The sequence below is a fragment of the Anser cygnoides genome, chromosome 2 (assembly GCF_040182565.1).
Source record: "Anser cygnoides isolate HZ-2024a breed goose chromosome 2, Taihu_goose_T2T_genome, whole genome shotgun sequence".
Lineage (NCBI taxonomy): Eukaryota > Metazoa > Chordata > Aves > Anseriformes > Anatidae > Anser > Anser cygnoides.
This window is the reverse complement of record NC_089874.1, coordinates 121,756,747-121,769,621: the sequence shown is the minus strand read 5'-3', so window position 1 is coordinate 121,769,621 and position 12,875 is coordinate 121,756,747. Positions and strand designations below refer to the sequence as shown.

General features: G+C 42.8%; 1 protein-coding gene across 1 annotated transcript; it reads right to left on the bottom strand.

Moving 5' to 3' along the window:
- Positions 1-255: 255 nt before the first annotated feature.
- NPBWR1 (neuropeptides B and W receptor 1) lies at positions 256-3,208 on the bottom strand. Its single transcript, XM_013184882.3, has 3 exons — positions 2,656-3,208; positions 2,423-2,556; positions 256-1,941 (listed from the first exon to the last, which is right to left on the bottom strand). The coding sequence occupies exon 3, from the start codon at positions 1,918-1,920 to the stop codon at positions 790-792; it is 1,131 nt and encodes a 376-aa protein (XP_013040336.2). The 5' UTR covers positions 1,921-1,941; positions 2,423-2,556; positions 2,656-3,208; the 3' UTR covers positions 256-789.
- Positions 3,209-12,875: the final 9,667 nt, after the last annotated feature.

Genomic DNA, 12,875 nt, shown 5'->3' with positions numbered 1-12,875 from the left:
AAAAGTGAAAAAAAAAAAAAGTGTGCTGGAAGGAGATTGCCTATAAACACATGAAGTATAATAAAGTAAATACCAATTCTAGTGCAAAGAAGCTTGAAATTTTATAAATTATACACATGAACTACACAGTTTAGCTATTTTCCACACCAAATTGTTCTAAACCCACTGGTATTTTATTCACCAGTGAGGTATTGCTCTTCCTTTAAACCAGGCTGAGTCCTTCTTGCCTGTTCTCAGGGATTTTGACTACTTTTGAACAGTCTGTGACACAAAATGAGCTCAATGCCTTGGTTTATTCCTTACCTGGTGCCTCGGTGTATTGCTTATCCTTTGGATCCGTGTCTTTTTCAATATTGTTAAGTTTGTGAGTCTTTTGGCAAGCAGATTCTATGGATATGAAGGAGGCTGAGGAATCATTAAGCAAGACACCCAACAACACACCTTTATTTGGCTTTACAAATCTCCAGTAACAGAGACAGTCATGTGGTATGAGTTCACCAAGCAGTACCCTATTAAATGGAAAAGGGATCTGTTGCAGCTCTGTGAGGTACAGCCCTAGGACATAAAGCACATTGGAGAGAAGGACAAAAACACGTTAGTGAAAGAGATGGAGAGCAATGCTGAGGAAATAGGTACAGGAGAGTTAAGAATGACCCGTCTGTCTCCAGTTTGTGTTTCGAGTAGTGAGAACCTGAAGCACTGCGGACCATCACACAGCCTCTGGGCTCCTGAGCCACCCAGGAGGAGCAGATGACAGTGCAAGGGACACGAGAGGGAACGGTGTTGGCTCTATGAGGTGGTTCTGCAGTCTATCAGTTTGCGAAAGCTCCTCCGGAAACTGTCATCTAGAAAGGCATACAGGAAAGGGTTAAAGCAGCTGTTGGCATAACTCAAGCTAGTGATGAAGTAGGAAATCCCGATGATCAGAGGAGTTTGTGGGATGTCTGTGGTGAGGGCCACCACTGTGCTAAGGTGATAGGGTGTCCAGCAGAACAGGCACACAGCCAGGATGACAACCACCATCAGTGTCACTTTCTTTTTGGCTTTGTCCAGGGCTTTGGCATTGCTGTGGAGATGCACACGTCTCAGTCTGCACAACATGATGGTGTAGAGGATGCAGATGGTGGACACTGGGATAGCAAAGCCTAAGATAAGGGTGTAGATCCGACTGCCTTTCCACCACATGCTCTCAGGGTGGGGGAACACAAAGACACACTGGGAACGCCCCTGCTCCTTGTGTATCTTAGCAAAGACAGTGAAGGGCAGGATGATAACTGTGACAAAGGACCAGACGCAGAGGCTCACAATCTTCGCTGCTCGGTAGGTGCGGTAAGACATCTTCCTGGACTTGGTGGTGGCCACCACAACAAGGTAGCGGTCAATGCTCATGATGGTGAGGAAATAGATGCTGGAGAAGATGTTGTACTGGTCTATTGAGATGATGAGCTTGCACATGAACTCTCCAAAGGGCCACTGCAGGAGCAGGTAGTCAGCAATGTTGATGGGCAGCACCAAAGTAAAGAGCTCGTCGGCAATGGCTAAGTTAAGGATGAAGATGTTGGTGACTGTCTTCATCTTTGGGGCTTTGAGGATTACATAGATGACAGCAGTGTTACCTGTCAGCCCCACAGCACAGATGATGGAGTATATGACAGGCACCGTGACATAGAAGCTGGGGCTCAGCAGGGGAGGGGGCATATTCAGCCCCTCATCCCCTCTCCCTGCGCAATCTGCGGGCCCAGCCTCACAGGAGGAATTGAGCTCTGGAAGTGAGGAGTTTTCCATGGCCACAGCAGAGGGGTCAGGCCCACTGGTGGTGAAAAGGACTTGGAAGAAGGGGGAAAGGCAGGGATCCTGGTTATTCTCAAGCTTCTCTCCTCCGGAGCATCCAACCACCGGTGTCCTCCCTTCAGCTCCCATGTGCCTCCTGCTAGCGGGGACCTGCTGGGAGCAGCAGGATATCACCACAGGCTCAGCTGAGGCTCCCACCCTCCCCTCACAGCAGGGATGGTCCCCACCAGCTGCTCTTGCCCTCCACCAGTGCTGATGGGGTCCCGGGGGGGGGGGGGGGGGGGGATGGGAGGGGAGATGGGAGCGAGGGAAAAGGGAATAGCTCAGAGCCCCACACTCCCCTCAGGTGACCACTGAACTAACTCCATGTGGGGACTCCCCAGTCCCCCCCATGCCCCCTACCAAGCTCATGGCAGCTCACCAAGGCTTGAGCCTGAGGGAGGGTCCGGTGCCTTTAGGATGCTCGGGGTTGAGAGCGGGAAGCAGAGCCCCCCCCCCAGAGCTGGGGTAGCAGGGACTGGGGAGGGTCACTGAAGCTTGGTGCGGGGAGAGGGGGCTGACCCACAGACTTGCCCCGGGCTCGAAAATAAGTCAGCCCATAAGTCAAAAAGGCGAGGAAAAGCACACTGACCTTTCCCAGCTGGCGGCTGGGGGGCCCCTGGGTCCGGCTGCGGGAGCGGGTCCGGCTGCAGGCAGGCAGCACCGATGCCACGTCTCAGCTTGATCCTAAGCACGGCCAGGAGTTAAATGCATGCCCACCTCGCTCTAGGGAACAGTGGAGAGGCCACGGTAACCACAGAGAGGAGGGTTCAAAATTCAGGAGCTGGAGCTGTACCGCGGGAGAGAAGAGTTTTGTGCAATTACCTGCAGTCGCATCCCCTCCTGATGGACAGCAGCGCAGCAAAGGTGGGAGAAATCCGATCTGCAGACGGCATCTGCTTTGCACACTGGGTCTGGGAGTACGGCATCCACTGCTGGGTCCCCAGGGTGGTCCGTGGAGACGTGTGGGGGCAGCGCGTAGCTGTCGGGTGGCGTGGCACACAGCACCCCGAAACGCGCTGCCAAGCTGAAGCAGGGTGCGCCAACAGGAGTTCTTATACCTCTGCACCTCCCCTCCTTCACGCTGGGATAATGACAGACCTGAATATAACCCCGCGGGAGGCAGTCTTTTTTAGAGGGTAATTCGGAGTTCCTGATTTACCTTTTTTTTTTTTTTTTTTTTTTTTTCCCAAAAAGCACGTCGAGTCTATCTGGCTTCAATTTTATTGGTTTTGCCTCAAATCCATGGGCTTGTAGTACATTTGGATAACATTGTGTGTCTCCTAAATCAGAAGTGAAAACAATGCCTTTTGTAGTGTTACCAGCACTACTGGCTACAGATATTAAGCTGCTAATAATGTAATACATGCTTCCTTTCGCAAATAATCTGGCAAAAGTCTTCAATATCTCTGAGCTCATATCACAGAGTGAGAGATAAACTCAGTTCTTTGTTCTGACTGTCCCACATCCTGCTGCACAATTAACCTAAATTATCAGGATTTCACAAATATGAAAATTCAAGCAAAGGAATTAATCAGTAAATATATTAAAAATTATAACCAGAGAAAATTAGCTTTTCTTCGTTGTGGTTATGCTTTCTTTTATTGTATATTACTGGTAGCTACAAAACATAGCAAATGATACTTCATGGTACATACTTCAATGAATGATCTGTGATTCCTGGCTTCCTTTACATTTGAGAAGAAAAGGTGTTCCCACCCTTATGTGCTCCCATAAGAATGATGTAAAAACTATGTTGCAGATTTACCATGGTGTTTTGATCCCTTTTCTGCATATTTTATACTTTCACAAGCCATAAAATAAAATAAAATAAAACTAAATAAAATAAAACTAAATAAAATGAAACTAAATTTATATACATATATATATATATATCACCTTCACTATGAAGTTTACTAGAAGCTAGCACCTGAGTCAGATTTTCTGGGTCAAAGACATAGGCACAGTTGTGTGAAGTGTGTATAGCTTGGAAAACTTTATGTAATAATTACATTATTAATGTTGGGTGTGGTCAAAACTCCAAGTGAACATCTTTCTGTTTGGTCTTTAATTTCCAGTGATTTAGTGTGGATGGTACAATAAGCCTCTTCTTTCCCTTTTTATCTACCCAAAAAATCCCAATTACAAAATGCAAATTTAATCATGGCTAAAGTGATTCATATATTTTTCACTATCGTCACACATTTCTCTAGAGAAGCTTTGTGACTCTCCTCTGTTATTTCAGAATTGTTTTTTTTTCTTCAGAAATCCTACTGAAACAACAACTCTTAATGAAGTCTACCAAAACTTTTCTTAATATTTCAGCTTTGTTTTAAGATCAGCCATAACACAGTTCAAACAAAACAGAACACAAATGCTGAGTAACATCATAATAGCACCAACACAGGGTCTATGATACACTTTTCGGTATTTTAGACAGGCAGAAATTTTTCTTTGTAGAAATGTTTTTTGGAGGATGTCAGCCACGGTGTGTGCTTATTGCAGTAATATAAAAGATAACCTAAGTAAATAAAATCTGTGTCCCTCTACTCGTGGTGACTGGAGAAGAATGTTGATGACTACAAGAGATATGTGTGGTGGTTTTGCCTTGGTAGGCAGCTGAACTCCACCACAAACACTCTCTCACTCCCCCTCCTCAGAAGAGGAGGGGAAGAAGAAAAGAAAAGTAACAACTCATGGGTTGAGATAAAGATAATTTAATTAAAGGAAAAAAATAATTATTAAGGAAAAATTATTATTAATTAAATAATTTAAGTAAAGGGGAAAAAATGGGAAAGGGGAAAAGGAGAAAGAAAAAACAACAAGCAAAGGCTGTGTGGAAGTGCAGAGGAAAGAAATTGCTCTCTACTTCTGTCCTGGTTTCAGTTAAGACAGAGTTAGTTTTCCTCATAGTAGCTGGTAGGGTGCTATGTTTTGGATTAGGATGAGAAGAGCGCTGATAACATGCTGATGTTTTAATTGTTGCAGAGCAGTGTTTACACCAGGCCAAGGACTTTTCGGCTTCTCGCTCTGTCCTGCCAGCGAGCAGGCTGGGGGTGCAGCAGGAGCTGGGAGGGGACAGACCCAGGACAGCTGACCCAAACTGGCCAAAGGGGTATTCCATACCATCTGACGTCATGCTAAACAATATATAGGGGTGGCTGGCCGGGGTGGGGGGCCGGCTGCTCGGGGATAGGCTGGGCATCGGTCAGTGGGTGGTGAGCAATTGCATTGTGCATCACTTGTTTCGTACACATTATTAGTAGTAGTACTGTTATCATTATTATTATTATTATTGTTATTATTATTTTCCTGTCTTAATAAACTGTCTTTATCTCAACTCACAGGCTTCACTTTCTGGTTTCTCTCCCCCATCCCAGAGAGGGAGGGGGGAGGGTGAGCGAACGGCTGTGTGGTGTTTAGCTGCCGGCCGGGTTAAACCACAACTTCCCACGAACGAGCAATGCTTGACCACGTCCTTGAAGCAGGGCCTCAATGCATGTAGCCGTTGTTTGGGAGCACAGATGTTTTCACAACGAGAGCCCACCCCTCTGCTCTTCTTCCTTTTTCCACCTTTTATTGCTGAGTGTGACACCACATGGTATGCAATAGCCCTTTGGTTGGTTTAGGTCAGCTGCCCTGGTGATGTTCCTTTCTCACCTCTTGCCCACCCCCATCCTGCTGGCTCTGGGGGTTTAGAGGGAGTCCTGATGCTATGCCAGTGTTGCTCAGCAGTAGACACAACACTGGTGTGATACCAGTGCTGTTCTAGCTACAGGCGCACTGTATCGGCTGCTGCAGGGGAAGCTAACTCCATCCCAGCCAGACCCAGTACAACATGTCATACTCTTCTGCAGAAAAAAGCAAGGAAGACAGTCCAGGGAACTACAGACTGGTCAGTCTCACCTCAGCCCCTGGAAGGATTACTGGGAATATCCTCCTGGAAGACATTTCCAGAAATACAAAGAATAAGAGTGTGTTTCAGAGCAACCAGCATAGATTCAACATAGGCAAATCATGCCTGACCAGCCTGGCTGCCTTCTGTTTCTGTGGTGAGATGACTGACTCCATGGATGAGGAGAGAATAGTAGGTGTTTTTTTACTCAGACTTTTAGCACAGCCTGCAGCAGTCTCCCATAGACACAGTGGGTAGGTGGGTTCAAACAGCAGCAGTCAGGAATTCAACATGTAATTGGTGGTCAGATATTAGGAACAAAGTCCAGTGGAGTGCCACTGTGATCCTTTGGAGCCTGGAGCACATTACAGAGGAGGAGATCTTGAGGGAACTGGATTTGGGGAGCTGGTGGAGTCACTGTCCCTGGGGGTGTTTAAGCTAAGCTTAGGGACATAGTTTAGTAGGTAATATTGCTGGTTGAGGGACAATTGGACCAGATGGTCTTGGAGGTCTTTTCCACTCTTAATGATTCAACGATTCTTTGTTTTTTCTTAGAGAAGGCTTGGGTGGCAGTAGATTGCTGTCTTCAGCCATCTCAGCTTGGGTTATGGAGATGTAGTCGGTTTACGTGGCAAGGTTTCGGTAGTGGGGAGAGCTGCAGGGGTAGCCTCTGTGAGAAGAATCCAGAAACTGCCCCATGTTAGATAAGGGCCAGTTTCAGCCTGCTCCAAAGGGACCCACCACTGCTTAGAGCCAAGCCAGTAAGTGATGTTGTTTGTGCTTCTGTGTGAGCAGATTTAAGAAAGGTGAAAAAACCTGCTGCACACAGTGGGTGGGAGAGAGGAGTGAGAACCAGCCCTGCAGACCCCCAGGTCAGCACAGAAGGAGGGCAGGAGGTGCTCCAGGCACGCAGCAGCAGTTCCCCTGCGGGCTGTGGAGAGGCCCCTGGTGGAGCAGGCTGTCCCCCTGCAGCCCACGGGTCCCACACGGAGCAGATCTCCACGCTGCAGCCCGTGGAGGAGCCCCCGGTGGAGCAGGTGGATGTGGCCTGGAGGAGGCTGCGGCCCATGGAGAGCCCCCGCAGGAGCAGGCCCCGGGCCGGAGCTGCAGCCCGTGGAGAGGAGCCCACGCAGGAGCAGGGGGACTGGGGGGAGCTGCCGCCCGTGGGGGACCCGTGCTGGAGCAGTTTGCTCCTGAGGGATGGATGTACCCCGTGGTACGGAGCCATGTGGGAGCAGTTCTTGAAGAGCTACTGCCTGTGGGCAGCCCCCGCAGGCTCAGTTTTTGTGAGACCTGCTCTATAATAGAATTTTTATGGTGACCGATACAGTCTCAGTGTTTTCCTCTCTTATAACTGCTTCCATTTTGTTGAAATAGCTTCAAGGGTTAAATATGTGGGAAGGAAATCTTTAAGAATTAAGTAGGCAGAAAAAAAAAGCTTAATTTTACATTTTATGTAGTTTTTAAGAGAAACGTAATTATAACATTCGTTGACTTGGACTGATGGAGCACAGTGGTTAAGTAGCAATGCATAAAAAATATATTTAATTTCCTAGGAAACATATTGCAAATTCTTTTCTATCCCACATCTAAAAGCTTTCAAGGTTATTTCTGTATTTACTAGCAATGTTTGTTATATATTTTGACAACTAAAAGAGAGAACATAACTGTCTCAGACTTTATCAGTGTGCTGGGTCTTGTCACTTCGCTTATTAGTCTAAATAAATAAATGAAACGTTTACTAAGTGGAATACAAAAGAAAAGGAAAAAAAGAAAGCAAAGCTAACCAGCATTGAAGCTGTTGTAGAGATGCATATTATTACATTTTACAGGGAGTAGCAGTTTTAGGAATCAAAATAGGTACCAGATTATTATTTTTTTTCCCCAGTAACAGGACCATTGATAGTGTAGTACAGTGTTAATTTAAGATAGATTAAAAATTGCTTTTTATATTGGAAAATAATATGGGAATTTTGCAAATGATTGAGACACAAACTCAGAAAACCAGTATTCGTTTAAAAAATTGAACCACCTTCTCTCTTTACTTTAGGAGTTCATCAATATGTGAGTTGTATTAATGTAACTGCATGATACAGGCAGGTATGCCAAGCATTTATGCTCCTGCTTATTATAAGGACTTTCTTCATTTCAAAATTAATTGAAATTGTAAAAATTTACTGTTTATGCATTGGTCCCATATAAGTCTTTCAGTGTTTCTTTTTTTAGTAAATAACCATGTAAACCAACTATGACATAAAGAGAAATGATTCCTCATAGAATAATTAGTGTGTACATTTATTATGCGTTAAAACTGAACAGTCTAAAGGATTACAATATATAAATACATTTCTATAATAAATTATCTTCACAAATTAATCTTCATTCTGTTTTAGAATGGTTTTCCACAGAATCTCCATACACATAACCATGCTATCTCAGTCTGTATGCATGTATAAAATTTTGACTGATTTGAGACAGAAAGAGAGGTCATAGAGATTCGGATAAAAGGGTGGTCTTGAGTGGGGGAAAAATACAAACTGTTGTTAATTCATGGCAACAATGCTAGTTGAGTTTGTTTATATTATTCCATGGGAGAGAAGCTGCATTGACAGGGTGTTTTTGAATGTTGCACTGACAAGGAGAGCTGCTGTCAGATGTTGTTTATGATGCAGACAGGAGCTGTCTGCTATCTACTAGTCAGGTACTTATTCTTATTTCTACTTCATTCATTTGTCAATCCAGACAGTTGGTTTTTTTTTTCTTTATTAACCCCTGTAATTTGACATCCACTGGCCACCTGAAGAATTTTCTGTGTAATAAAGGTGAGAGTTGAAGATAGCTAGTGGAAGATAATTTTATCCTAACTTGCTTGCTTCTGCCTTTTCTTCTCTGGGTATAGCTTCTCTAGCACAAACTCTTTCTAAGAAGCTGTTTGGGTTGCTCCTGGTTTAGCAATTAGCCTAGGGAAATGGGTTAATAGCACCAATCAGTACTGGAGAGTCAATTGTGAAGACAGGAAAAGCAGCTTAAAGAAGTTCTCTCTTTATTCATATTCTCTGCTTTAAAATAAAGAAGCACTTTACAATCTCAAAACAGGGACTCATGAATTCAGGTAAGTTATGTCCCCTGTTTAAGGTGGCTCACAGATGAGGGAGTGTTGAGTAAACTTAATGGTATGAGCGAGTATTTAAACAGTCCTCGGATTAGTCCACTTAATTATATTCTGTGCTCTGCTATGTGGTTAAAGGTAAGCTTTAAGAGAAGGTGTAGTAGTTTTAGTACTAGTAGCTTCATCTAGCAGTACAAGCTTGCTCCTTGCTTGATGCATTGCAAGCCTACACCACAGAGGAAGAACTTTTTGTCTTCAGTTTTCAAAACTGTAGTTTTCAAGGGCTATCTGCCAACCATTCATGGCCTCCAGGAATGTTCTGCTTTTGTGCATGTTCCTTGCTCTGTAACAGGCATGTTGCTATCAGAGCTGCGTCATCTGGAAGTACAGTACAACTTATTGCACATAAGTTTTGTCATAATGCTTGTGTTATGGTGTCTTGCTTTCTGACTGTGCAGGGGCAAAAATGCAGTTATGATAGGAATCTGACCAGCAGAAGGAATCTGCCTGTTTCCTCTTTCCTGGCAGGTGAAGAAATAGATTTTTAGTCTAATGCATCTCTGATGTGAACTTCTGTCATTAATCAGGGCATTGTAGCTGTCTGTACAACATTCTGATAAACAATTTCCCTCTACTATCAGGTGTTCATTATTGTTGTTTTTGTAGCATTTGGAGGTGTCAAAAATATCAAGCCTCATGGACAGCCATCAAAGTCTGGTTTTTGTTTGTCTGTTTTTGTTTTTCCCTCTTATACTGTCCGTCTCCCAGATAGGTAGTGAAAGCTATAATGGGGAGTGGACTGAAGGAAGCCCAGAAAAGTATAATGACTTGTCCCAGGAGAGCAATCTAATTATTGGAATAACATGTGGAATATAGGGTTTTGAAATACTTCAGTGTTTGTCAGAATTCTTGTGAAAATAAATTGATAAATAAATCAACCAGACAAAGAAACCCAACATGTGCTGTTTCTTTCTTTTTCATACTTGTGTTACAGAACTCTTCATTTCTGTTTCATCTGAGGCTGAAATAGGAACGTGAAGAAAACAAACAACAACAACAAATAATGCAAATACTTCAATTTCATTTAAGTCTTTATTGCTGACTTTTATAAACTTAGAGATTCTATACTTTTGTTCTTGTGTGGATATGTCCGGGTCACAGCATGCATGTCAATGTTTCAGCAGGCACATAGAGGATCTTCCTCCCAGGTGAAAGTGAAGAGAAATGAGCAGTGCTAGGAATAATCCAATAACCCCTATAGGGCAAGACTTTCAGGATTTGGAAGTCTGGTCTAATAACCAGAGCAGCTCCTCAGGGAGACATTAAAACCTGTAGGCCAAATCCAGCTCTTGGTCAATGAAGTATGACCCTATTACAGCTGGTGGAGCTGTGCCTGCTGACAAACTGTTGTGCCAGCTAGTCGTTAGGCATGCTGACTCCATATGCTCATGCTCTGAAAAGACACTAATTTGTAATCATTATCTGTGCATATAGAATGTTTCTGGCTGTACTTTTCCTGAATACTTTAAGTAGCTCATGCTGTCCAAGTTGAAGGCTTAAGAAAAGAAAAAGGCAGAGGTGTTTTTCTCTGAGCAGTGTAAATCACTATTATGTCTTTGTGAATCTGTGGTATCATTATCCGGTGACCTAGATGAGTAGCAGATGAATAAATTACTTAATGATTTACCACTAAGGGAACTGTAATTTCTTCATAATGAGCATGCAAGTCTTGTACCTCCTCCATTCACTTAGTCCACATCTGAATTTCAGAATGTATCCTTTTCTATCCCACTGTCCAAAGCCATGAGAGAGATTCCTCCCACTGGTTAACTGAGTCAGTCTTGAAGAACTTCAGTGATCTGAAGTGGGAAGAAGAAAGTCATATAAGGCAATCCTGCAAAGAAAAGTTATCTTCTTAGTACTGAAGATAGCTCAGCAGTGGAGGTAGGGTACAGTTTCTGAAGTAAGAAAGTGCATTTATTTTCTACCTTTGGAACTTATTTACCAATACAATGTGTAAATGGGGAGGAGTACAAAAATGTTCAAGTGAGATCTTTGAGATCTTTCTGTGACTCCTGCTTTCTAGGAGAGAAGACATTGCATTAATACATCTGTTTATTATGTATAGAGGAATAAACTTGCCTGTATGTCAGGTAAAGTCAACCTATCCTGTATCAATCTTCACGATATTCACATAAATTCCTTTAAAAAACATTCTGTGTCAGCAAATCCACAGCCTGCCCAGATAATTTGCTCCAGGCAACCTATTCTTCAAAACCTGACTTTTTGCTATGATTTTAAACTACTTGGTTATTTTCCTCCACCAAAATGGGTCCTGAAAACATTTTCTGACCCCACAGTGATGAGCTTTTCCATGTCTTATTACTATAGCACCTTCCAGCCTTAGGCCATGTTGGATGGGGCTTTGAGCAACCTGGTCTATTAGGAGGTGTCCCTGCCTGTGGCAGAGGAGTTGGAACTAGGTGATATTTTTTACTAGGTGATATACTAGGTCCTTTCCAACCTAAACCATTCAATGTTTTTATGGTTCCCCTTAGTCTTTTCAAAAACAAAGTTGCACATCTGTAAACGAGGCCTGTGTCGAACCTTCAGGTTGTTGTCATTTATACCAGGGTTGGCAGGCTTTTACGTACTCAAGATTTGGAGAAATAAAGATTAGGGATACCTATAAAATGTAGATGGAAGGTGGGGAAGCTGTTATGAGAGGATATGTAGATGGTGTCTTTTGCATTATATTACCCAACAAGAAATCCACCAATGTCTATCAGGTCTTTTTGTGCTGATGTTGAATTGAAAGATGAGTAAAAGAAGAGAAGCAAAAGCTGTAGCTGAATAAAAAGGGAAAAAAATAAGCCAGCAATAAAGCTTGAGTGTATAGTGGATTTTTGTTGTTGTTGTTTGTTTTTTCCTTTTTTTTTTTTTTTTTTCTTTTTTTTTTTGCAATCTAAAACTCAGTGAACTTCAATGTGTTTCTCACCTTTATTGGTCTTAATGTTCTGTGTATTTGTGAATGAGAAGGTTCTGCTGCATCAGAATGGCAAACTCTTAGCAATGGTTTAAACTCATTGCCTTCAATAGGTTCTCAAGAATTTAAGAGCTTAAACTAAACTGTGTACTTGCTCTATTGAAGATTAGTTCCATAAATCTCTCAATGGCTTTGTTGTTCTAACATAAGACTTTGAAGTACATTTAAGTAAGATGTTAGGCAAAAATAATCCACTTGCAGGACCAAAAATAAACAACAGAACAGCAGCAAGTAGAATAAGAAATGCATCTGTCCCAATATGATTAGAACTTCTGAAGGACTTGAGAGCTCCCCAGCCTACCAAAGCTCTAATAAAAGTGTCTGTGCTTTCTAATTTTCCTTATTACAGTAGCTAAATTGCAAAATTGCTTTTCTCCAAGATGGAACTTTAATAAAAGTCCAACAAAACTGTAAGTCAGTTAAGATTTCCTGAATAACCTAGAGGATTTGGTCTATAAAAAGTACCACATCAGGGTTCACTGAAGGAAACTATGAAGAATATTGTGAATCAGTCAGGAACCCAGACTGGATTATGACTGCTCACAGCTGGGGTTGCTTTGTGTATAGAATTTGAAAACAACTCTTGGGTCCCTTGAAGCTTAGTTGACCAGAACATCAGAACTTGTTCCTCAGCTTTAGGAAATGCGCTTATGACCCTATGAGTGTGGGGTTTCCTTCCATGGCTATAACATCTGCATTGAAAATTTGAAATTTACCCTGCAGAATGCAGAAAGAAGAAAGTAAAAAACATGACCCCCCCCCCCCAAAAAAAAAAAAAGAAAAAAAACAACCAATACTGGAATTCTACATTTTTTATTATTTAATTATTATTAACTTCCCCTTACTGACTGAATGTTCATCCATATCATCTGCATGTGGAATAAACCAGGAAAGGTGGATGTACTGTGAAACACACATTGTTCTGTGAATAAATCTTCAAAAGGTAAGGACTCAATAACATCAGATGTGACATGAAATGACATCTAATGCTTACG

Bases quoted from the DNA above. Each gene is read 5' to 3' on its own strand.
- NPBWR1 (XM_013184882.3), bottom strand. From the start codon at position 1,920: ATGGGAGCTGAAGGGAGGACACCGGTGGTTGGATGCTCCGGAGGAGAG.